At 42.6% G+C, this 26,834-nt stretch overlaps 1 protein-coding gene across 1 annotated transcript in view; it reads left to right on the top strand.

The window, feature by feature from the left end:
• The window catches only part of WDFY1 (WD repeat and FYVE domain containing 1), a 69,979-nt gene that overhangs the window by 3,452 nt on the left and 39,693 nt on the right, over positions 1-26,834 (top strand). The window contains exon 2 of the mRNA XM_017850276.1: positions 23,769-23,836. Coding sequence (XP_017705765.1) covers positions 23,769-23,836 — 68 coding nt within the window. The remainder of the gene's footprint in view (positions 1-23,768; positions 23,837-26,834) is intronic.

Below are 26,834 nucleotides of genomic sequence, written 5' to 3'. Positions count from 1 at the left end.
GCGGAGGTTGCAGTGAGCTGAGATCACGCCGCCGCACGCCAGCCTGGGCAACAAGAACAAAACTTTGAAAAAGTTTTTGTTTTTTAGAGACAGGTATTGCTCTGTTGTCTAGGCTGAGTGCAGTGGTGCGATCGTAGCTCCCTGCAGCCCGAACCCCTGGACTCAGCATCCAGTGCTGGGAAGACATAGGAAGAGGAGGCTGCTTCAGCCCCTCAAAATGCTGAGATTACAGGTGTCAGCCACCATGCCTGGCGAGCATCCAGTTTTGGAAAGGTCTTCCTGTGTGACACTCTTAGGAATTTGGACCTTATTTTTCAGGCAGTGCAGAGCCATCAAAGAGTTCAAAACAAGCAAATGACATGATTGGAATTTGTAATTTAGAAATAACAATAGCTAACCTGTTGAAAGTCCCTTTATGAGTACAAATTGGACCTTATGTGTTACTGGATTCAATCCTCACACTCCCTCCCTATAAGGTATATATAGTCCCCTTCTCTTATCAGCAGTTCCAAAATTTAGTGCATTCAAAACGTCAGAAGTGTGTATGTGTGTGTGTGTAAATTGGACCTGAAAACTCATTTGGTGCTAAAATTTGGCCTGAACAAATGAGACTATTTGTAATCTTTATGTACTTAATGCATCACAGTGATGTGATCTCGGCTCACTGCAACCTCCGCCTCCCAGGTTCAAGCGATTCTCCTGCTTCAGCCTCCTGAGTAACTGGGATTACAGGCACTCGCCACCACAGCCGGCTAACTTTTGTCTTTTTAGTAAATACAGGGTTTCACTGTCTTGGTCAGGCTGGTCTTGAACTCCTAACGTCGTGATCCACCCACCTCGGCCTCCCAAAGTGCTGAGATTACAGGCACAAGCCAGTAGCTTTTTACATTTAAAGTAGGGTCCAGCTGAAGTGAATTCATTTTACAAACACTGAAAGCAGTGAGAACTAGCTGAGAGCATTTTGAGAGGAAAAGTGAAAGGTATGAAGGTCTTCCTGAAGTTAGTGTCTGCTTTCGTAAAATCTAGGCCAGTGGTTCTGGGCCAGGGGTGGTTTTTACCCTCAGGGGACATTTGGAAATATCTGGAGACATTTTTAGTTGTCATGACGTCAGGGAGGTGATATGGTTTGGCTGTGTCCCCACCCAAATCTTATCTTGAATTGTAGCTTCCATAATTCCCATGTGTTGTGGGAGGGACCCAGTGGGAGATAATTGAATCATGAGGGCAGTTTCCCCCATACTGTTCTCGTGGCAATGAGTCAGTCTCAGGAGATCTGATGTTTTTACAAGGGAAAACCCGTTTCACTTGGTTCCCATTTTTCTCTTGTTGGCTACCGTGTAAGACGTGCCTTCTGCCTTCCACTGTGATTGTGCGGCCTCCCTAGCCACAGGGAACTGTGAGTCCATTGAATCTCATTTTGTTTATAATTACCCAGTTTCTGGTATGTCTTTATTAGCAGTGTGAAAATGGACTAATACCATATGTGACTAATACTGGCATCTAGGTAGAGGGTAGGGATGCCTCTCAGTATCCTTTTATACCCCACACCAAAGGATTATTGAGCCCCAAATGTCAATAGTGCTGATACTGAGAAACCCCAGTCCAGGCTTCACGTACTTGTTTATCTGGCCTCTCTAGAACACTGGTTCTTTAACTTGAGTGTGCATCAGAATCACCTGGAGGTCCTGTTGAACCTCAGGTTGCTGGACCCCACCCCCAGAGTTTCTAATATGGAAAGTCAGGTGGGGCCTGAGAGTTGGTATTTCTGCCAAGTTTCCGGGTAACGTTGATGCTGATGCTGCTAGTCCAGGGACTACACTTAGAACCACGTCTCTACGAGAAAGGAGGGTTATTTGTCACTGTGCTTGCCTATGTACAATCACCAAGAAAGAATACTGAATACAAAAGTTAGCCAGGCATGGTAGTGTGCACCTGTAATCCCAGCTACTTGGGAGACTGAGACGAGAGGATCACTTGAACCTAGTAGACGGAGGTTGAGGTGAGCTGAGATTGTGCCACTGCACTCCAGCCTGGGTGACAGAGCAAAACCCTGTCTCAAAAAAAAAAAAAATAAATAAAAATAAAAGAATACTGCTTACATTTTATCCCCCCCCTCTTTTTTTTTTTTTTTTTTTGTCACTTTCTGGGGTATATTTACCTGGGGTCATTCACAGATAGCCACCTAGTTCACTGTAATCAAACTACATATGACAAAGCTAGATACGATCAGCCCTCCAAAAAGTATTAAGCAAATATGGAATATCAAAGCTTAATGCCATTATACCTGGGAGTCACAGGTCATTAGTGGTTCGGGTGGTTAGCTTAGGGTTCTGCTTAGAAACCTTTGTGGATTAAGGTGTCATGGATGGTTAATAGAAAATAGTACTTCTTGTATGAAGTCATTTGTATTTTGCTAAAGTAATAATTACCTTAAGCTCTTTAAATTTCACTCTTGCTAAACCTAAATTAGTATTTTTAACTTTAGTTTAAATTTCCTGAACTTTGGAACTAAGAATTTTGTAAAGTATTATTAATTTTTTTTTTTTTAGGAGATGAGGTCTTACTGTTTTGCCCAGGCTAGATTTGAACTGCGCTCAAGTGATCCTCCTGCCTCAGCCTCCTGAGTAGCAGGAACTACATTGCTTGTGCCGCCATACCTGGCTAAAATTCTTTTTGTTGTTGTTGTCTTTTGTTTATTTTGAGGCAGGATCTCACTCTGTTGCCAAGGCTGGAGTGAAATGGCATGATCTCCACTCACAGTAGCCTCTACCTTCCAGGCACAGCTGATCCTCCCACCTCAGCCTCCCAAGTAGCTGGGACTATAGGCACATGCCACCACGCCCAGCTAATTTTTGTATTTTTAGTAGAGACAGAGTTTTTTCATGTCATCCAGGCTTGTCTCAAACTCCTGGGCTCAAGCAATGTGCCCTCCTCAGCCTCCCAAAGTGTTGGGATTACAGGCGTGAGTCACTATGCCTGGCACCAGCTAAAAAGTAGGACCGTCTTTCTATCTAGAAATTGTATTAAAAAAAAAAAAAGAAACAAAAACAAGATAACTTCAGTGGTAGGTTTAAGAATTTGAACTACAGTGATGACTTTCCTGGTAGGGGAAACAGAAAATAAGACTCCGCTTTCAGAACAGAACTAAAATGGTGAGACAGTAGGAACCAATATGTTTGCTTTTTGGACTTTTTTGCTGTGGACTGCACCAAAACTGTAGACAGTCAGTTGATTGATACAATTTTTAAAAGGTAAAAGCTTTATAAAGCCTTATAAATCAGTTAAGGCTATAGGCCTACCGTCTTCACTTTTGAGAAACAGCGTTTGTGGATGGACGTGCTTATACTGTTACATTAGGGGCTTGTAGGCCAAGATTGGTTTCTGCAGGCAACTCAGTTTTGTTTGTCCCAAGTTAAAGATAAATCTCATGTGATTTAAACTGTTTTAAGATATTGCACTTAGGCTGGGAAAGAGTAAAGATTACAGAAAACCAACTTTTAGATGTTTTTTAGCATTTTCCTTTTTTAAAAATTATACCAAATATTTAATATATTTGCTTCCACTTAGATATATCTAAGTTTATTAAGACGGTTTGGGGAAAAATTTGTGTATTTACTGATTGTTCACATAGAAACAATCTTAAATAAACAACTTGATTTTTAAGTGTTATGCCTGGGAGGAAGCCTGGCATAGCTGGAATTCAGTAGTTAATACAGAAAACCAGGATGTTAACTGCTGTATTTTCGTTGTCATGCAGAGCCTACAAGTAGGCTTTAATTTGTGTTATAAAATAAACTGAAGACCTGAGAAGGCAGGAGGCCTGGGCGGCCACACATTTACTCCTGTATTGTTAGAGTGAGCCTTCATTGTTACAATCATTTTCTTTTTATAGCATAGTTAAGAACAGAGGCTTGGGAGCCAGAATGCCTGTTTGAATCCCAGCCCTGTGAGCTTAGACAAGTTATTTAACCTCACTGTATCACAGTTTTCTCATGTACAAAATGGACGTGAGTCCATTTTGTACCTGCTTTACAGAGTTTTGTGAGGATTAGGTGAATTAAATAATGTGGAACAGTGCCTGGCCCAGAGAAAACATTATACAGTGTTAGCTGTTAATGTTTTCATTTCCATTTATTTTCCATTTAATTGCTTTAATCTTATCAAAGACTAAACTGGCACAGCTATAGAAGCGTTTTAAGCTGCTATTATTTTCATTCCCATTTATTTTGCATTTTATTACTTTAATCTTATGAAAGAGTAATGTTTCTACTTACTCCGTATGCATGTTTGTGTGTGTGTGTGTGCACGTGCATGTGTGCAAATAAAAAAAATTTCCCTGTTTGAATAGGACAATACCATTGGAGGAGTTGTTTACAATCCTAAATTCTTAGAACTGTCTTTGAGTCATGGCTTTTCTTTATTTCCATATTTGGTTGCTTGCAGGTCATGTCAGTGATTAGTTTCCCTGAGACATCTTTCCCCTGCTGTATTTGAGATCCTGAAGATCGGGTTCATTGATTCACTAGAAAGACTGACACGTTATAGTCATACACATGGCTGTGATTTATCATAGCCAAAAGACGCAAAACAAAATCAGCACATGGATGAAATCCAGAGGAAACCAGACACAAGGCTTCCAAGGGTCCTCTTCCTGTGGAGTCACAGGACATGCTAATTCAGATTGAATTAAGACAACATGGGTGAAATATTGTTTATCAGGGAAGCTCATTAGAGACTTTATTCAGTGTTAGAGGCTGGTCATGTAGGCACCCTTGGCCTAACATGTACCAAAATTGCAGACTCCCAGAAGGAAGGTAGGTGGTCAGCATAAACCACATATTTTATACAGGCATGAAGCACAGTGAGCCATTCTTAGGAGTTAGGGAATGGTGAGGCCCCCTCCGAATAAACGAGGTCCCAGACACCTGCCAAGGGCCAACCTTGCAAGCAAGCCTTTCTAAGGACAGCAGCATCAGGCCTGCTGTGGGAACTCTTTTCTGCCCACCTGCCCATAATTACCCGAGTGTTTGTCCTCATCATCTTTTAAACCTCATCTTTCAAAGCCTGTTAACTGGCTTCCTTGAGTTCCAGCATACTGTACTTGGAGCTGTCCCAGCAATCTCATATCTTTAACCAGGCTTTTATTGTGTCTTTCTCCTGCTCATGACCTTTCATTAGCTCCTTAATTAATCATGTCTATAAAAGGACTTTGGGGGCCGGGTGTGGTGGCTCATGCCTGTAATCACAGAACTTGGGGAGGCTGAGGCAGGCAGATTGCTTGAGGCCAGGAGTTTGAGACCAGCCTGGCTAACATAGTGAAACTCTATCTCTACTAAAAATACAAAAATTAGCCAGGTGTGGTGGCACATGCCTGTAATCCCAGCTTCTTGGGAGGCTGAGGCACAATAATTGCTTGAACCCAAGAGGCAGAGGTTGCAATGAGCTGAGATCGTGCTACTGCCCTCCAGCCTGGGCAATAAAGCCACAAGAATCTGTCTCAAAAAAAAAAAAAAAAAAAAAAAAAAAAGACTTTGGGAACTCCATAACTGGTCCCTGCTAAGCTTTATTTCCACCTTTTATCTCTCACTTATTACGATTCTTTTGTGTCCAGTAAAGTCAATGTGTGTTCTGCCCCACTCACATCTGGTACATTTCCCACCTGGGTGCCTTGGCCTTCCTCACCAGGAACCTCCCTTGCCCTCTCTCCTGTATTCAAACCCTCCTTTGTCTCCTAGATCCACTTCAAGTTCCACCTCCTCCGTTGAATAATTCTTCCCAGCCCGTCATTCTCTGTCCTTTCTGAGCTTCCTTCAACACGCCTAGTATATTACTGATGATGCCTAGTTAATTACAGTCAGGTATTAGTTCCTGTTGCTTTGTGTTTATTCACCTTATCTTCCCACATAGTCTGTACTCTACCAGGTACTGCATAACTAGCCACTGGTTGAATGATACAGACTTAACCATTTCTGCACAGTAGACATTTCCTCCGCTGCGTTTACCTTTAATAATCTGCTAGTTCTTTCCTAAGAAGCAGATTGTAATGTAATGAATATTTGTTTCTAGAATTTAGGTATTCATCTTCCCTCTCTACAAAGTGTGCTCTGTAAATCTTTCTGAGAGTTATGAAGATATGAGCACATATATACTGATTTCATGATGTATTTTTGTCATACTTCATGGTGAAATAATCTCTTTAACCATTCATTTTTCTTTGTCAACCACATACTACTTAGCTGAGAACACTTCTCTTCAAGGTCAAGATGAATCTACAGCAGACCACCGTCAAAGAAATTTTAAGTAAAAAGTTGACTTTCTCTTTCTTTCTCCTCCTCTTTATACTTGATTTAGATACTTTCCATCAGTAGAGTCCAGTTTCAAAGGTTAATGGGGAGATGAGGGTGCTTGTAGTGAAACCAGTATTGATGGGGGGCATTTTTGGTTTCTAGGTTATGGTTTGTAGAAAATACAGCCTAGTATGGAATTCCTGGGATACCTGCAGTATCCCAAAGAGGCTTCTTACTGCTGCGCTGCTCTCCCTCGCTGAAATCCTCTTCTCAGTTTCGTTTGCTTAACTCCCTCTCATCCATTCGAACTTCTTCTGCAATGTTTGCCAAATCCCCCAACCCACTATCCCACCATTCCCACTCCCTAACATTAATCTACCCTTTTGTAGTCCTCATAGCTCTTACCACATTGTATTATTATTGTTATTCATTTACATATTTGCCTTTACTAATTAAATGGTGACCTTTAAATTTTTTCTGGCTGGGCACAATGGCTCATGCCTGTAATCCCAGGACTTTGGGAGGCCAAGATGGGTGGATCACCTGAGGTCAGGAGTTCGAGACCAGCCTAGCCAATGTGGTGAAATCCCATCTCTACTAAAAATACAAAGATTAGCCAGGCATGGTGGTGGATGCCTGTAATCCCAGCTACCGGGGAGGTTGAGGCAGGAGAATGGCTTGAACCTGGGAGGTGGAGGTTGTAGTGGGCTGAGATCGTGTCATTGCACTCCAGCCTGGGCGACAAGAGTGAGACTGTCTCAAAAATAAAAAAAAAATAATAAAATTTTTCTAACATGTAAAACAGTGTAAAGCTTATAGTAATGTCTCAAGTGTTAGTTTGATTGAATCAGTCAACAAATCTGTTAGGAAAAAGAAGCATGGAACATAATCTAAAAATAGGCCACTGTCTGGGTGTCATGACTCATGCCTGTAATCCCAGCACTTTGGGGGGCCGAGGTGGGTGAATCACTTAAGGTCAGGAGTTTGAGACCAGGCTGGCCAATGTGGTGAGACACCTTGTCTCTACTAAAAATACAAAAATTAGCTGGATGAGATGTTGTGCGCCTGCAGTCCCAGCTACTCGGGAGGCTGAGGCAGGAGAATGGCTTGAACCTGGGAAGCAGAAGTTGCAGTGAGCTGAGATTGTGCCACTGCACTCCAGCCTGGGTGATAGTAAGATTCTCTTTCTTAAAAAAAAAAAAAGGCTACTGTTCCTTATTACAAACTGTGCTTCTTTGTGGTTCCTTTGTGTTTCAAGACTTCTAGGCTATGGATAGAGTTTGAGACTTTTTTTTTGAAATAGGGTCTCACTCTGTCTCCCAGGATGGTGTGCAGTGGCACGATCAGAGCTCACTGCAGCCTCCACCTCCTGGGCTCAAGCGATCCTCTCACCTCAGCCTCTTGAGTTTCTGAGACCACAGACATGCGCCACCATTCATGGCTAATTTTTGATTTTTTTGTAGAGATGGGGGTCTCACTATGTTGCCCAGGCTGGTCTTGAACTCCTGGGCTCAAGTGATCCTCCAGCCTCAGTCTGCCAAGTAGCTGGGATAACAGACATGTGCTACCATGCCCGGCTAATTTATTTTTATTTTTGTAGAGACAGGGTCTTGCTATGTTGCCAGGCTGGTCTCAAGCCCCTAGGCTCAAGTGATCCACCCACCTTGGCCTCCCAAAGTGCTGGGATTACAGGTCTCAGCCACTGTGCCTGGCCAGACTTTTTGTCATGTAAGAAAGTATTGCCTGGATCCTCCATGTACTCCAGCCTGGCTAGATTATTCCTGCTCTTCAGTGATCAGAGTAGTTTCTAGACTTCTTGATGGCACAAGGATCACAAAAAATTGTTTTTATGCTAACAGTGAAGAGATGACAGCAAGAATTGTTTTGAGAAAAAACCAAGCAACAACAACAACAAAAAACATCTGCAGGTTTTCAGCCATCTGGCTTCTGGAAGGGTGGTATTTGTTTAAAGGGGGTGCAAATGCTGGGGCCACCCGGTGGCTTCCTCCCTGGATAAAATCTGCCTGTGGTGACATCAGCAGTCTAATTCTTGGTCACAGACCCTTGAAGCTGTCCAGTAATTCCTCCCCTAGATTGTGGGAGGGGATGGAAATTTCTGTTTTTCTCAGCCAATCTAATTCTCCTCTACACAATGAGGCTGGTTTCTCTGCCTTTTAATTTAGAGAATAAATTCAATAACAATCTAGTGTTTTCTCTCTCCGTTACCAAAGGAGAAAGACTTCTTTTTGCAGCGAGAATGAACAGGGCAGAATTCCGGAGACTCTTTGGAAGGAAATTGCTATTTATTCGATAAAAACAGATGGCACTGATGGCTATGTTGTTGCTTCTCCCTTTCAAGCAAACGTCTTAATGTTATAGAAACCATCTAGCATGCCAGAAGTACACTTTTTTTTTTTTTCCTGTATCCCCTGGAAGGTACTGTCAGACTAGGAAAAAATATCCTTTGCTATAGGTGACAGAAATGTTCACAGATTTACCAAGATTTGAATTAGTATCAACATCCCTAAGAATGACCAGAAATTCAGATTTTCTCAGAATTACTGTTTGCCCAGAGTTTAAAAGAAATCAGGGCTTAATTTGTAACATATAGTCTGCCCTTTTTAGATGATTAATCGATCTCTTTTTATCAGTTTAGAATTTAAAGATGGTTAAATTGCTTTAATTTAGCTGTTTTTGGAGTGATTAGGGTGTGTTTTCAAGAAAGTTTAAAGAACACATTCAGTTTTAGAGATGTTGCTGTTTCAGGCCAGGTAGAACTTGGCGTGATTTTATAGAAATAATCATGTGCTAGTTGAGTCTGCTTATTAAAGCATGGACATCAATTTCAAGGCAGTCGACTGGGTGCAGTGGCTCACGCCTGTAATCCCGGTGCTTTGGGAGGCTGAGGTGGGAGGATCCCGAGGTCAGGAGATGGAGACCATCCTGGCTAACACAGTGAAACCCTCTCTCTACTAAAAATACAAAAAATTAGCTGGGCATGGTGGTGGGCGCCTGTAGTCCCAGCTACTCGGGAGGCTGAGGCAGGAGAATGGCGCAAACCAGGGAGGCGGAGCTTGCAGTAAGCCGAGATCGCGCCACTGCACTCCAGACTGGGTGACAGAACAAGACTCTGTCTCAAAAAAAAAAAAAAAAAATAGGTACTCATACTGGTAATACGTACTAGAAAATATGTATTGAACCCAAATGTATACCCTTATGGAATTACAGGTTTAAAAATATTTCCAGTGCCCTTTTGGTACGGGGAAAAAAAAAAAATATTAGGCCAGGTGCAGTGGCTCACACCTGTAATCCCAGCACTTTGGGAGGCCGAGGTGGGCGGACCATTTGAGGCTAGGAGTTCAAGACCAGCTTGGCCAACATGGTGAAACCCTATCTCTACTAAAAATACAAAAATTAGCTGGGTGTGGTAGTGCACGCCTGTAGTTCCAGCTACCTGGGAAGCTGAGGCAAGAGAATAGATTGAACCTGGGAGGCAGAGGCTGCAGTGAGCTGAGATCACGCCACTGCCTTCAGAAAAATATTAATGACTCCTGCAATATGCCTCCTGGTTTGTGAGCCAGTGGTTTTCAGAGGAAAAAATCGTACCTTGAATCGTATCTTTGCTCCTACTATATTGTGGCTTAAATAGATGAGGCTTTCGAGGCTTAATGATTCCCTTAAATGTATTTTAACCTTGTTTTAATTAGCTCTTTGATAGAGTTTAACAGTAGAAGAAATAAGAAGGAATCCTTCTACTTATTATGATCATCAGGCATATCTTTCAATAGATCAAAGATTAATCTCCCTGGAATAAACACTTTATTCTTAATCGTAACTGTGGTTATAACTCCACTTTTCATATATCTACGATAGGAAGGTAAAGCATGCAGAAGTTTTATCCTTGGTAGACAGGATGACAAACATTGTATGATATTTAAGAGTAATAACTTTATTTTGTACTTCCAGTGACTGCTTGCATTTTTAAGGATTCAAATTAGCACTTGTGCAAAATGGGAATCCTATATTTCAATTAAGAGTTGAAATGGAGTTATTTGTACTATCTACTTTGAAATCCTTGGCATTCAATAAATGCCAATTGCTTTTTATTTTTAATTTTAACCTCAGATTCCTACGTATTCTTAAAGGTATATTATTTATTTGGAACAGAAAGCATGGTGTCAGTTAGCTCGTGCAGCATAACAAACCACCTCAAAACTCAGTGGCTTAAAACAGCAGGGATTTGTCATTGTCATGAGCCCATGGGTCACCTAGGCAGTGCTGCTAGCCTCAGCCAGGCTCACTCATGCTTGTGGCCAGCCATGGGCCAGCTCTGCTGAGCTTAGCTGGACTCTTTCTCATGCCTGGGAGTGAGCTCACTACAGGCAGGCTGAGGATGGCTTCAGCTGGGACAGTTGAGCTCTCTCCCATGTCGTCATTTGTCCTCTGGTAGACTGGCCCCTGTGGTTTATGTGACGTGGCAGTCTTCCAAGACAGGGAGTGAGAGCAAACCAAGCCTCTGGACTCAGTGCTAGCAACCCATTCAGCCACATTATTTTGAACATAGCATCACTAGCCAACCCATATTCAAGGCTCAGAGAAATAGGCCAGGTGCAGTGATTCATACCTGTAAGCTTGGGAGGCCAAGGAGGGCAGATCACATGAGGTCAGGAATTTGAGACTAGGCTGGTCAACATGGTGAAACCCCGTCTCTGCTAAAAATACACAAAATTAGCCTGGCGTGGTGGTGCATGCCTGTAATCCCAGCTACTCAGGAGGCTGAGGCAAGAGAGTCGCCTGAACCCTGGAGGCGGAGGTTGCAGTGAGCCGAGATCAAGCCACTGCACTCCAGCCTGGGTGACAGAACCAGACTCCATCTCAAAACAAAAACAAGACTCAGAGAAATGTATTCCATCTCTTGATGGAGAGAGCTGCAAAATGGCTGATCGTAAGGAGCATGGATACAGAGAGGAGTAAAGAATTGAGCACATTGTGTTTTAAATTGTTTCACCACAGGCACTTACAAACTATATTGCACACTGTAGCTAGACTGGGCTAAATCTAGACCTGGAGGTAGTGAGAGACTTTGTTGGAATCACCACTCCTATTTAGCACAGAGGTCAGTATTTCTTTGAACCAAGTGAGCTTTGAAGTTAGACCTGAACTGTTCCATACTCTGATTTATTTGGGGGGAAAAAGTAATTTAATGCTTCTTATTTCCTTATTGTTTAGGAGTTACTGCTTTGGTGGATAAAGTGTGGATTTCTAAAAAGCCTTTTAAAAAGTTTTACTGATTTACCATATAAGGCTGCTTTGCTTTGAGTTGTTTACTTTGGTAATGTTTTGAAAGATGAACTTCTACCATCTTCTGATAAGAGAGAAAGTTGGTCAAGCAATTAACTGAAGTCAGTCTGATGCAGTGCTGCTGTTGGTTTCTATGATTTTCAGACTATCTCTCCTTGCTTCTGCTTCCTTAAGTGTAGAATGAAGGCAGAAGCGCCTGTCATTCCTGCTTATCAGGATGTGGCACCTTGTTCTCAACAGACCACAAGCTTTTCATAAATCTTTTTTTTTTTTTTTTTTTCAGGGAAGGTGGTAGAGTAGAGGGAAGTTCAGGGAGGTGCAGGGAGGTGGGAAATCACAGAGTTGCTTTTCATGAAACTTGATGTGTGTCTAGAATGCAGGAAGTGGCCTTGTGTGTGCCACAATAGTTCAGTGTTGTGAGCTTGCAAGAAGTTAAGCAGGAGGTTGGGCGTGGTGGCTCACACCTGTAATCCCAGCACTTTGGGAGGTCGAGTTGGGCGGATCCCCTGAGGTCAGGAGTTCAAGACCAGCCTGACCAACATGGTAAAACCCCATCTCTACTAAAAATACAAAAATTAGCTGGGCATGGCGGTGGGCGCCTGTAATCCCAGCTACTAGGGGGGCTGAGGCAGGAGAATCGCTTGAACCCTGGAGGCGGAGGTTGCAGTGAGAAGAGATCGAGATCACACCATTGCACTCTAGCCTGGGCCTAAAGAGCAAAACTCTGTCTCAAAAAAAAAGAAGTTAGAAGTTAGGCAGGGACACATGTTGCTGGAGGCACAGTTTATTGCCTTGTAACTTTCAGGCCCAAGAGGCAGGTGCCTTTTGAGAGCATCTTCTCCTTCACTGTCCTTCTGCATCTGATGTCTTTGCCAGCTCTGCTGGCCCTGCCTTCTGCTCACTGCTCCTTTGGGAATGATGCTGTCAAGGCCCCCTGGCTACCCAGGCACCTCTAGTCTGGTGTCCAGGTCCATGTCTCCTTTCTGATGCTGAGGCTCTCTCACCTCTGCAATAACATCTGCAGACATGTCAAATCCCTTGACTCATTGGGGGCAGATGGTGCTCCAGAATCCCAAGCCTGACCCAAGGCACAAGTTCATGTCGAAGGCCAGCATAGGCCAGGGTGAGCATCCTCAGTAATGGACAACTGAAGCCTCTGGTGTCTGTCTTATTGAAAAAAGGAAAGTCGTGCCACTGTATTTGAAATTGCTTCTGATTCCACTGACTTCTGTTTTTGCTTTTGGTGGGGACAGCAATTTAAAGGATACACTCTTAGGGAGTGGAACATTTTTACATGTAGAATTTTAGGTAGCCACTCTTGAAAATCAGACAAAATAAGTCCCTAAGTGCCTCAAGGCTCATTGCGCAAAGTGTTTAATTGTGGCTCACTGGGGAAGTCAGCAGGTACCCTGCTGTTCTGTCAGAACTCAGCCTCTGCGTCTTTTCTCTGGGGTTCTCACAAGAAGCCCAAGACATTGTCTGCCTTGGAGGGGGGTTCTCTTCTCCTCCCCTTCTCCTGTCCCTTATCAGCCTCCCTACCTGCCCTGCCCAGCCTGATGTAGTATGGATGCCTAATTTAGTTATATGATTTGATACAAGCATACCTTGTTTTATTGTGCTTCTCAGATACTCCATTTCGTACAAATTGAAGGTTCATGGCAACCATGCATCAGGCAAGTCTGTCTGTGCCATTTTTCCGATATGTTGTGCTCACTTTGTGTCACTGTGTCACATTTTGGTAATTCTTGCAGTTTTCCAAACTTTATTATTATATCTGTTGTGGTGGTCTGTGTTCAGTGATTTTTGATACTACTATTGTAATTGTTTTGGGGAGCCACAAACTGTGCCCATATAAGATGGCAAACTTAAATGATAGTGTGTGTGATCTGAATACTCCATCAACTGGCTGTTACCCTGTGTCTGTCTGTCTGTCTGTCTCTCTCTTTCCCTCCCTCCCTCCCTCCCTTTCCCCCTCTCCCCTCAGGCCTCCTTATTCCCTGAGACACAATATTGAAATTAGGCCAGTGAATAACCCTACAGTAGCCTCTGAGTGTTCTAGTGAAAGGAAAAGTCACTTGTCTCTAACTTTAAATCAAATGTTGGAAATGATTAAGCTTAGTGAGGAAGGCACATCAAAAGCTGAGACAGGCCGAAAGCTAGGCCTCTTGCACCAAACAGCCAAGTTATGAATGCAAATGAAAAGTTATTGAAGGAAATTAAAAGTGCTAATCTAGTGAAAACACGAATAAGAAAACAAAACAGCCTTATTGATGATGTGGAGAAAGGTTTAGTGATCTGAATAGAAGATCAAACCAGCCACAACATCCTCTTAAGCCAAAGCCTCATCCAGAGCAAGGCCTTAATCCTCTTCAATTTTATGAAGCCTGAGAGAGGTGAGGAAGCTACAGAAGTAAAGTTTGAAGCTAGCAGAATTGGCACATTAGGTTTAAGGAAAGAAGCAGTCTACATAACGTAAAAGTACAAAGTGAAGCATCAAGTGCTAATGTAGAAGCTGCAGCAAGTTATCTAGAAGATCTAGCTAAGAGAATTGGTGAAAACAACTACATTAAACAATAGATTTTCAATGTAGACCGAACAATCCTTTTGGAAGAAGATGCCGTCTAGGACTTACATAGCTAGAGAAGAGAAGTCAGTGCCTGGCTTCAAAGCTCCGAAAGATAGGTTGACTTTCTTCTTGGGGCTAATGCAGCTGATAACTTTTAAGTTGAAGCCAATGCTCATTAACCATTCCAAAAATCCTAGGACCATTAAGAATTGTTAAAGCTACTTTGCCACGTGCTCTATAAATGGAACAACAAAGCCTGGATGACAGCATTTCTGTTGACAGCATGGTTTACTGAATATTTTAAGCCCATTGTTGAGACCTACTGCTCAGAAAAAAAGATTCCTTTCAAAATATTATTGCTTATTGGCCAGGAACGGTGGCTCACGCCTGTAATACCAGCACTTTGGGAGGCCAAAGCAGGCAAATCACTTGAGGTCACGAGTTTGTGACCAGTCTGGACAACATGGCAAAACCCCGACTCTACTAAAAATACAAAAATTAGCCAGGCATGGTGTTGCACGTCTGTAAGTCCAGTTACTTGGGAGACTGAGGCATGAGAATCTCTTGAGCCTAGGAGTCAGAGGTTTCAGGGAGCTGAAATCGTGCCACTCCACTCCAGCCTGGGTGATGGAGTGAGACTCTGTCTCAAATATATGCATATATATATATACAGATATATATCTACACATACACACATTTGTATATATATAAAAATATATACCCACACACACATATATATATTTACTTATTGAAAATGCACCTAGTCACCCAAGAACTCTGAGGATGGAGACATACCAGGAGATTAATGTTGTTTTCATGCCTGCTAATACAACACTCATAAGGAGTAATTTCAACTTTCAAGTTTTATGATTTAAAAAATAACGCTTTTGCTGGGCACAGTGGCTCATGCTTGTAGTCTCAGCACTTTGGGAGGCTGAGGTGGCAGGATCACTGGAGCCCAGGAGTTTATGACCAGCCTGGGCAATATAATGAGACCTTATCTCTACAAAAACCTTAAAGTTAGCCAGGTGTAGTGGTATGTGCCTGTAGTCCCAGTTACTGGGGAACCTGAGGTGGGAGGATCCCTGGAGCCTGGGAGGCATAGGTTGCAGTGAGCCATGATTGTGCTACTGCACTCCAGCCTGAGTAACCAAGGGAGACCCTGTCTCAAAAAAAATTTTTTTTATAAGGCTACAACTGCCATAGATAGTGCCTCTGATAGATCTGGGCAAAGTAAGTTGAAAACCTTCTGGAAAGGATTCACCATTCTAGATGTCATTAAGAACATTCATGATTCTTGAAAGAAGGTTAAACTGTCAATATTAACAGGAATTTGGAAGAAGTTGATTCCAACCCTCATGGATAACTTTGAGGGGTTCAAGCCTTCAGTAACTGCCGATGTGGAAATAGCAAGAGAATTAGAATTAGAAGTGGAGTATGTAGATGTGACTGAATTGTTGTAATTTCATGATAAAAGCTGAATGTATAAAGAGCTTCATATGGATGGGCACAGAAAGTGGGTTCTTGAGATGGAATCGACATCAATGAAGATGCCGTGAACATTGTTGAAATGGCAGCAAAAGATTTAGAATATTCCATTAACTTAGTTGATGGGGGAGCAGCAGGCATTGAGAAGATCGACTCCAATTTTCAAAGAAGGCCTTAATCCTCTTCGATTTTATGAACCCTGAGAGAGGTGAGGAAGCTACAGAAGTAAAGTTTGAAGCTAGCAGAATTGGCACATTATGGGTAAAATGGTATTAAGTTGCATTGCATGCTACAGAGAAGTCTTTTGGGAAAGGAAGAGTCAATCGATGCAACAAACTTCATGGTTGTCTTATTTTAAGAAGTTGCCACAGCCACACCAACCTTCATCACCGACCATCCTGACGGATCAGCAGCATCAACACTGAGGCAGGACCCTCCACCAGCAAACTGATTACCCCTGGCTGAAGGTTCAGATGGTCATTAACTATTATCCCTTGATGAAGGTTCAGATGGTCGTTAACTATTATCCCTCGCCAAAGGTTCAGATGGTCATTAACTATTATCCCTCGCTGAAGGTTCAGATGGTCGTTAACTATTATCCTTTGCCAAAGGTTCAGATGATTGTTAATTATTACCCCTCGCTGAAGGTTCAGATGATCATTAACTATTATCCCTTGCTGAAGGTTCAGATGGTTGTTAACTTTTTTTTAGCAATAAAGTATTTTAAAACTAAGGTATGTACGTTGATTTTTAGGTGTAATGCTACTTCACACTTAACAAGCTATAGTGTAACCACAACTTGCGTATGGGAAACCAAAAATTTGTGTGACTCACTTTGTTGCGATATTTGCTTTATTGTGATAAACCTGCAGTATCTCTGAGGGTTATAATAATCCCTGTGATACGCTTTTTTTTTTGGAACAAAAAAGCTGACCATTTCATAAACATTTTCTTGGGACACCAGGTCTTCATAACTATTTGTAATGATTATACAAGCTATTGAATTACTCTAGCATTAACCGATTTCATTTTTTAACATATTTTCCCCATTTTTACTCCTTGGATGAGGCTTATATGAAGTTTTTTAAATTTGTAGGTCTTTTTTTATTCTATTAAATAATTTTTATAGAACCAATTTCCAAGCCTGGAATTCCTTAATCAAAGTTTATCATTAGTGGTGTTGTCATTATTATTATTGGGCAGTTGTATTTGTTTCTCTCTCTATTGGAGCAAAATTCTTGCCCAAGAGTTAGTTCTAATTTACAGTTCTGACAAAGAAGTATGAGAGCCCTCGAAGTGGCATTTTGTTATTGTTTTGAGTTATTCATTTGCTTTCCCTGCACAGTAGTACATTTTAAAAACATTCAAATCTGAAATATTTAACATAAGAAAGAATCAATTTGGGAATTTTATTTACTTGGAAAATAAATGAATCATCTATAGTGCTGAACAATGATAAAGTGATGGGGCCAGGTGTGGTGGCTCACACCTGTAATCCCAGCACTTTGGGAGGCCGAGGTGGGCGGATCGCTTGAGGCCAGGAGTCCAAGACCAGCCTGGCCTACATGGCGAAACCCTGTCTCTACTAAAAATACAAAAATTAGCCAGGCATGGTGACACATGCCTGTAATCTCAGCTGCTCGGGAGGCTGAGGCACAAGAATCGCTTGAACCTGGGAGGCAGAGGTTGCAGTGAGCTGAGCTTGTGCCATACCACTCCAGCCTGGAGTGAGATGGAGTGAGACTCTGTTAAATAAATAAAGTAAGTAAGTAAGTAAGTAAGTAAGTAAGTGATGGTAGTGGCATGCATACCCTGTAAGTTATATATGTATAACATAGTCATATGTGGAGATAGCTTTTCTCATTTGTTCCTGGAATATATTGCAGCTGTAAGTCCTTGTTTCTCTAATTAAAAATGCAAAGGAGATAGGCGGTAGAAGCCCTCCATAGGAATGGTAGCATGGAGAAGTTTGGAAAACATTTATTAGGCTCTGAAAGCAATCACACAGTTCCTTTTAAGGACCTTTTGGAAAATACCAGACAATTGTTTTAAAACAACTTAAAATAGAGCTTGGAAAAGAATGAACACATTTCTAAGGTTGTGGTTTTAAGGAAAGATTTCTTTTTCCCAGATTGCTGTGGTCCTGGAATATAAAAGACAATCTAGCCATTAGAAAAAATGGGCAGAATAAGCAGCAGGAAAAACCTTAGGTGAGTTTATGTGGGTGTAAAATTGTCAAAATATTAAAGGAAAACATAAGCCGTTTTATCTTAGTGGAGAGAGTGGTTTAGACATTCAATCTAGACAGAACATATTGTGATTTCTACAAAAATAATACCATCTGATCTTGACACTTTCGTGATTAGTTTATTTATTTGTTTACTTTTTGAGACGGAGTCTTGCTGTGTCATTCAGGCTGGAGTACAGTGACGTGATCTCGGCTCACTGCAAGCTCCGCCTCCTGGCTTCACGCCATTCTCCTGCCTCAGCCTCCCGAGTAGCTGGGACTGCAGGTGCCTGCCACCACGCCCGGCTAATTTTTTGTATTTTAGTAGAGACCGGGTTTCACCGTGTTAGCCAGGATGGTCTCGATCTCCTGACCTCGTGATCCACCCGCCTCGGCCTCCCAAAGTGCTGGGATTACAGTTTATTAATATCATCCTAGACTTTTAAATAGTTTGCTCCTGTAAATATTACTAAACTGTATTATTATGTTGCTTTCAACTTACTGAATAGTAGATTTTACTTCCAATTTACTGGATAGTAATTTTTTTAGTCTGGAATTTGTTGTATTTTAAATAAGTGGCCCAACTTAAAACTATTTTTACAACCATTTGGTAAATATTCTGAACATAATACAAAATGCATTCATATATTACTCATAGAAATAAGCATCTCTGTTTAATAGATAGGTTCTTGGGGTACAATAGTGTTAAGGGTTAAACTTAACATTGGTCTGATTTAACCTTGGAAGAAGAAGGGTCTGGTTTGAAAAGAGATGGAAGGGAATGCCAGGTAAGGGTGTGAAGACAAAGGTAGCGCCAACCATCCAGGCTAGTTGCCTCATTTAGAACCTGATTCCCAGACAAGGAGGGCCTTCTCTCAGCTGGGATGTGACCGACAGCTTTCAAACAAAAAACCCTAAGAGATCGTGGAAGTCTTGACAGTTTCCTAGTTTATTAGTTGGGTCCTAGCATGGGTCCAATTTGTGCCAACCAAACTGTATGCTGATGTTTGTCTTCCAAAGGAAGTAATATTGTGTTCAAAATGCTGGAGTCTAAGTAGATTCGATTTTGACTTTGGGCTAGTTTAAGTATTCTAAAACTGTATGAAATTAACATTAGACTTTTCCAGGTTAAATACTTGGTTGGAAGAGACAACCTTTAAGATTGTCTTCTCCCAGCAGAGTTCTCTGATGTCTGAATTGTGCCTGCCCCCTTTCCACGAGCACCAAGGAAGAGCACATGCCACTGGAAGCTTTGGGCCACCTACACATTCATGACCTAAGATGCTGGGATTGATTCGAAGAGGTTTAGGACGTGTCAGCATTCCATTCTTCCTTTGACCTAAAAAAGTCGAACACGCAGGCAGCTGGCAGATTTACTTTGTGACTGTACAAATGAAGCCTGTGAGTGTGAAGTGGTGCTACATGAATCCTTGATCTCCAGGTGCCTTGGCCTTCGTCACCGTGTGTTTGGAGGTGGAGGAGAATTGTTGAACAGAGTTAATGCGTAGCAGGAAGTTGGCCTCTTGTTTATTGCAATGGTTTTGGCTTCATCCCCTATGTCGGAATATATCCATAAACATTCTGATTTAAGTAATATGGAATAGAGTCAAATATTGCAGTAATAAATTGGTCATTCATGTCTAAGGATCATCATTGGATGGAAGCATCCACTGATTCGTTTAGATGAAGAAGTTATGCCGAGATGGCATCCATCCTGTGATCTGCCCAGAAAACACTGTCTAGAGAGAAGAGTTCTTGGTAGGGTGGGGAGGAAGGCAGATTTAGGGCACAACCTGAGCTGGACATATTCGGGGAACGTGAGGATGACAGCTCTCTGGGATGCAGGCTGTGGGATGGGGAGTCATAGGCACTAAGGTTGTCAGTTGAATCTGGATTCGAGACAACCACTGGTGGGTTCTGAGCATAGGAGCACTGTGATCCAGGTGGCTCCCTGGGAGAGGTAGCTGGGGGTCAGCACACTGGAGATGGAGCAGAGGGAGGCAAGAGTCCACTACTCCTGTGAGAGCAGGCTGACTGCTGTGTGAAAGATGGGACCTAGACTGTGGTAGTCATGCTGAGGATGACAAATGAGAATGGCAAACGTGATATATAGGAATTATTGTTTACTTCTTAAAAAACAAACAGTGACACCATTAACACACCCAAAGGAATGAGCAACAGCCAGGTGTGGTGTTACACACCTGTTGTCCCAGCTGCTCAGGAGGTTGAGGTGGGAGGATCACCTGAGTCCAGGAGTTCGAGGCTTCAGTGAGCTATGATCACACCACTGCACTCCGGGAGACCTTGGGTGACGGAGTAAAACCCTGTCAAAAAAAAAAAAAATCTTTAAAATATTCTCAAATATCTATACATACCTTTTAGTTTGAATTAGGATTTAACTAAGTCTACATATTTTAATTACTTGATAGACCTCTAAAATCTCTTTAATCATAGGTTTGTCCTTCCTCTCTATTTTTTTTTCCCTTGCAAATTATTTGTAGAAGAAAGTGAGTCATTTCTCTATGGAGTTTCCTGCAGTCTTGACTTTGCTGAATGGTACTCAATATGTTCCCATGTCCTGTGTATTTCCTATCAATTGGTTGGTGGATCTAGAGGATTGATCCAGTTGTGTTAGCCCTAAGCCTTGTTTCTATCCAGTTCACATACAGAATAGCGTTAATCTCACTGTGGTGCTAAGTCATCTTATTTGTTTGGATAAATAAAGACCAACTACTAGTTTTACTTTATCATATATAATAGTGTGTACAGATCTTGGGTAGAGTTGGACAGGTTCTAACAAATACATACACCCGTGGTCACCAACACCCAGAGCCTTGCCGTTCCCCTAGGAAGTTTTCTTTCTTCTGGTTGCATTCAGTCTTCCTCTTACCCCAGAAGCAACCACTATTCTGATTGTCCCTCTGGTCTCTGACCAGTTTTACTTGTATTTTTTGTTGTGTTCTGCATCAGTGATTTTAATAAAGAAAAACAGGCTTCCAAGGAAAGATAACCAGGCCCACTGGTCTGCAGTCCTGTAAACAAAGTGATGTGATGCTTAGCTGAAGGCGAGGATAGCCACTGTCGAGAGTACCTTGTGTTCCGTACGGTTCAGCCGCTCTGTTTTAAGCAAAGATAAGCCTTGCCCATCTTTTTCCCTTGAGGAGGGATGCATCCACTGAGGCAAGTGAAAAGTGAAAACTCCATTTTCACCAGATGGTTTTACTTTGAGCTCCATTTTCTTGTCAGGATCCTGCACCAGCCATGCCTAGTGAGACTTTGTTTTATTGCAAGGTTTCCCACTGCCAGCGTGTTCATACACAACGGGGCACTCTTCCTCCTGAAAGGAGAGGTGGCTCTGGAGTTTACATGCAGCTGTGCAGGTTCCACCCTGTTCTTCTCTTGGGCAGCGACCCACGTCCCTTTCTGGGATGTGTTTTCATGTGCTGCTGAAAATCATCTTTCCATGTAAATGTTTTCTGGCATACTGCACGTGTTATTAATACTTCCTCCTTAGGAGTTTCTCTCACATTTTAGAAGTTCTGTCTATGTTTTGGCCACCAAGGAACATCCCTTTGCCATATACTGTGCAGCCTCATGGGTCTGTGGCCGCGTGGGCCCAGCCTGCTGGGTGCGGTGGGTGCTTCCTGATCCCCCCGGGCACCCTTGAGCAGCAGGTCACTGGTGTGCTGGCCCTGTTGGATGTCCAGCTGCCAATGCTTCTTAAAGATCTTCTGAAAGCCTTCAAATCGCATACCTGTTGTCTTTGCGCATTTTCATGTTTGCATTGAAAATATTTCTTCAAGTTTGATTTTGTGTTGAATTTTTGCTTACAGCCACCAGCTGCACAGCTTTCCTCTCGTGTGAATGAGGACATGGGGACTCAGGTGGTAGTCCCTGAGAAGGTCTTATCATGCCCTTCATTGCCACAAACAAATGGTCTCCACCTTGTGCTCGCGTAGGTCTGGCTTGCAGGCCTTGTGGTAATTGGCTCTGCGTCGAGGACGGAGTGGATAAACCTCCTGGGAAGTGCTATGGTCAGGGGATGTGAGGGTCTCCCTGGTCTCAAGGGTCAGGGAGGACACTGCCTCCAGGACACGCTACTTATGCATCCCACCATCCAGTTTTACTTGGCCTCAAAACTGGAAACATATGGTATCAATATTTAGGCTTCGTGTATTTTAGGTTAAGGGTGTAAACATTTATTCAGCTCCTACTGTATGCCAGAATCTACATTGCTGTTAGAAATATAAAAATGGGTCAGGTGTAGTAACTCATGCCTCTAATACCAGCACCTTGGGGTCCTGAGGTGGGAGGATTGCTTGAGCCTGGGAAGTCGAGGCTGCCGTGAGCCGTGATTGTACCACTGCACTCCAGCCTGGGTCACAGAGCGAGACTGCATCTTAAAAAATAATACATAAGAGCCGGGTGGATGACTTATGCCTGTAATCCCAGCACTTTGGTAGGCCAAGGCAGGCGGATCACTTGAGGTCAGGAGTTCGTGACCAACCTGGCCAACATGATGAAACCCTATCTCTACAAAAAAATACAAAAATTAGCTGGGCTTGTTGGCATGCGCCTGTAATCCCAGCTACTTGAGAGGCTGAGGCAGGGGAATCCCTTGAACCCAGGAGGTGGAGTGAGCCAAGATCGTGCCACTGCACTCCAACGTGGGTGACAGAGCGAGACTCTGTCTCATCAATAAATAAATGAATGAGAAATATAAAAGTGATTGTCACAGAGTTGGCAATGGGGACAATAAGCTGGTTATGAGTACAGAGGCAGAGCGGGGCGATCACCCGCGGAGTCCCCGATGTCCTAGGGATGCAGGAGACGGAGAGGCCTGGCACCCAGAGGCCTTCAGAGTGCAGGAGCAGGAACTGAAGGGCTCCCATTGTTTCTCTGAGGTCATAAACCTGAATATGAAACTGTGGCTGTTTTGGTCGTTTGTCATTTTCCTGCATGTGCACAGGATTTCCTCATCGCCCTGTGCGTGTTCTGATGAAAAAGATCCCCAGAGATGTTGTGTGGAATGATGTCCTCCGGGGGGCGGAAGGCAGAATGCCATGCCCAAGCCTGAGCCTGCTGTGTACTCCCGGTGTGTGTGGCGCCCCTCTCCATGCCACTCCTCCATGAGCCTCTTCCCACTCACAGCCACTGCCTTCCTCTCGGCCCAGATGGTCAACCACCAAGTGTACACAATTTGTTTTTACCAAGAAAAGCAGTTAACAGTTTTGTTTTCTTTCAATGTCATTATGTAATGAACATTTTTTTTTTTTTTTTTTTTGAGACAGAGTGTCACTCTGTCGCCCAGGCTGGAATGCAGTGGCGTGATCTCGGCTCACTGTAAACTCTGCCTGCCGGGTTCACGCCATTCTTCTGCCTCAGCCTCCCAAGTAGCTGGGACTACAGGCGCCCGCCACCATGCCTGGCTAAATGTTTTTTGTATTTTTGGTAGAGATGGGATTTCACCGTGTTAGCCAGGCTGGTCTCGATCTCCTGACCTTGTGATCTACCAGCCTGGGCCTCCCAATGTGCTGGGATTACAGGCGTGAGCCACCGCACCCGGCCGAACATTTTCATATTATTAAAATGAATTGAAATCCTTATTCCTAGGTACTGCATAACTTATATCATCATACTTTACGTGACTATATATAGTATGTATGTGTATATGATGTGCGTATATGATATACTATATATGTATCTGTATATAATATATATGTTATATACTATATATGTATGGGTACATATATGTATATATTTGTCCAGTTTGTCCAGTTCATTTTATGAGGTCAGTTAGGAAATAGTATTAAACAAATTTTAAAAATTAAATTCTCGTGGAACACAAAAGATAAAATTACTAAAAACTACTCCATTTTTTCTTTTCTTTTCTCTACAGAACCATCCGGGTATGGCTGAAGAGAGACAGTGGTCAGTACTGGCCCAGCATTTACCACACAATGGCCTGTAAGTAGCTGAACTGTTCCATTTGAGAGAAATGTCTCTAATGTTATTGATGATTTAAATTTCAAAATGTCGGCTGGACACGGTGGCTCACACCTGTAATCCCAGCACTTTGAGAGGCCAAGGTGGGTAGATCACCTGAGGCCAGGAGTTCGAGACCAGTCTGACCAACATGGCGAAAGCCCATCTCTATTAAAATACAAAATTAGCTGGGCGTGGTGGTGTGTGCCTGTAATCCCAGCTACTCAGGAGGCTGAAGCAGGAGAATCACTTAAATCTGGAGTTGGAGGTTGCAGTGAGTCGAGTTTGCTCCACTGCACTCCAGCGAGGGCGACAGAGTGAGACTCTGTCTCAAAAAAATAAAAATAAATAAGTTTCAAAATGTCTGATTAAATATTGCTGCTAGATTTCAAAATGAGTTTCTTAGTTGCCTAATACCTCTGACAGGCTGTAATAAACTGCAGGAAAATCCTTTTCTTTTGCAAAGGAAGTTGAGTCTATGGCTTAACTGAATTAGACTTGAGCAAAACTGAAAAAAAAAATAGGAAAATGAACATGTTCTCCTCAGTTTTTCTTTGTCTTAATTTGGCCAACTTATATTAGTAGTAACTTTGTCCTTTGTAGTAGCCAATATTGACACGAAAAAAGGACTGTGCCCTCCATAGCGTCATGACTACCTTTGCCCAACCTTTTCACCAACCTCTGGACCTATTGAGAGACATGGTCCAAGGTACAACACATTCTAAATAGAGAATTTTCTCAGCAGTCAGGTATGTTCTATAAATAAATCTGGATGACGAAGCTTCTGCTTGGAGCCTTTAAAGCAGCCCTGGAGGCCAGGCACGGTGGCTCATGCCTGTAATCCCAGCACTTTGGGAGGCCAAGGCAGGCGGATCACCTGAGGTCGGGAGTTCGAGACCAGCCTGGCCAACATGATGAAACCCCATCTCTACTAAAAATACAAAATTAGCCAGCTACTCAGGAGGCTGAGGCAGGAGAGTCGCTTCAACCTGGGAAGCAGAGGTTGTGGTGAGCCAAGATCACACCACTGCACTCCAGCCTGGGCAACAAGAGCAAACTCCATCTCCAAAAAAAAAAAAAGCAGCCCTGGGATATACTGACATAAAGTGACACATAAACTTTAACCCTTGATGTGATTCTTAGCAGCATCACCATCCTTATCTCCCACTTGTTTTCTTCAAGCGTTCTTGAAAAGAAAGCCCTGTAGACAATGCCTGGATGTCACCAAAGTTCAGACGGGGAGTCAACTCCGTTATGCCAAGTAGCCAGACAGAAGGCCTCCGTAGCTGCTAATTTCCTTGAGGCTTGTTCCTTAATGAGTGATTTTCCTCAGTTAAGAATTTTAATACACAGAGGACCCCCACTAAGAAAAGAAAAAAGGCTTCAGTGCATGCTTGATGGTTTGTTACTGAAGACCATTATCAAGTTTTCCAAAGAAGAGCTCTTGACAGTGGTTGCAGATGCTGCTGATGCTGTCCACTGCTTTCTTAAGAGGTATTCCAGGGCTGTGGAGTTTGTTATAAAGACAGAACAGCCAGTTGTTCAGCAAACTACATCTCATCAGCTTGAGTGCCTTTCAGGCACTCTCTCCTCTGGTAGCACTTTCTCCTTTACAATTTCATTGTGCATGCAGCATTTAGATCCTGTAATAATTTTCACAAAAAGTTAGTGGTTTATTAGGGTTTTTTATTTTTCTGCCTTCTACCAACAGCCTGGGCAGGCTAGCCAGCTTCTCTCTCTTGGTAGTCATTCAGTGAAATTGAGAGAGACCTTTTGGAACCCTGGCATAAAGATAACTATTATGAAAGGAACAGTAAAGCTTTATAATACATAGGACATTTGAAGACTTCTTGAAAACCTGGTCATAATTTATTGTGCCAAGGAGTGGCATCTCTTCTGTTACCCATGTCTACATGTACTGTGGATGCATAACTTTGGTTCTCACATTAAATTCTCACCTTGAGATATTAAGTAACCGATGTCTTAGTGAAGGTGTTTATGGAGCCTGTCTGATAAATTTACTTTGGAAATTTTGGCAGCAGGGTAGAGGTAGGTGGGACATCCTGGGCCTCTGAGCCCACCTGTGACCCAACCCGCCCCAGTCTCCCAAAAAGACTTGTTAGGCTAATTCCTTACTTTCCAGTGACCCAGAGATAGATCTGAGAGCTGGAAGTAGCAACAGCCCGAGGAACGCATATCAGTGCAGGGAAATGTTTTGTTATCATTGTGGAAAATGTTGTTAATACTATGGCTCTTATGCTTCCCACTCTTCCCTTCCTTCATAATTAGCTTTTTGGTCATAGCTTAATCTCCCTGAGTCCTTAATCTTGAAGTTCATTCTCATTAGAATAGAGACAGAGACTGAGATGGATTTTGTCCCATATTTAGTTCAGTTACTCCTTGACTTGCATTTCCCCCAAATATTTAGTACAACTTTCTGATGAATTTCTCTCCCAGGGCACCAAAACCTTAGCAGTAGAAATATGTGTTCTCTCTTGGCTGTTAGATCTCAAGCAAGTGGCGGTGGATCTCTCTGTCTTCATCCCTTTCTAACTTGGCTTAACTGTCCCCTCCTGAAGGAGCTTCTAGCTCAGGAAGGAGGAACTTGAGAGAACAGACACAGCTTCGCAGTGGGTAGTCAACACCTGTATGTCTGTATCTGCACATGTTCACTGTGTTGCTTCTAGATGCTTCTTTATTGCTTCTATTTGGACCTGTATCTGCTGATAAAACTGCAGGTACACCACAAGAAGAAAACAGAGTGAACGAATTGTGAAAAATAACTGCTTGTCTGTTTTAGAATGACTTTTTATTTCAAAATTAAATTTAGAATATGAAAAGCAGAATGCCATGTTAGTTCTAAAAGCTATCTGCAGATTATCCAACTTAGGATGTCTTAGTGGTTATATCCACTAATTTAAACTTTTTCCTGTGACTTGACAGAGTGATCAATAAGCCAAGCCTTATTATACTGTTATAT

Source organism: Rhinopithecus bieti, unplaced genomic scaffold (assembly GCF_001698545.2).
Source record: "Rhinopithecus bieti isolate Rb0 unplaced genomic scaffold, ASM169854v2 scaffold_33374, whole genome shotgun sequence".
Taxonomy (NCBI): Eukaryota; Metazoa; Chordata; class Mammalia; order Primates; family Cercopithecidae; genus Rhinopithecus; species Rhinopithecus bieti.
This window is presented reverse-complemented; position numbering and strand designations above follow the sequence as displayed.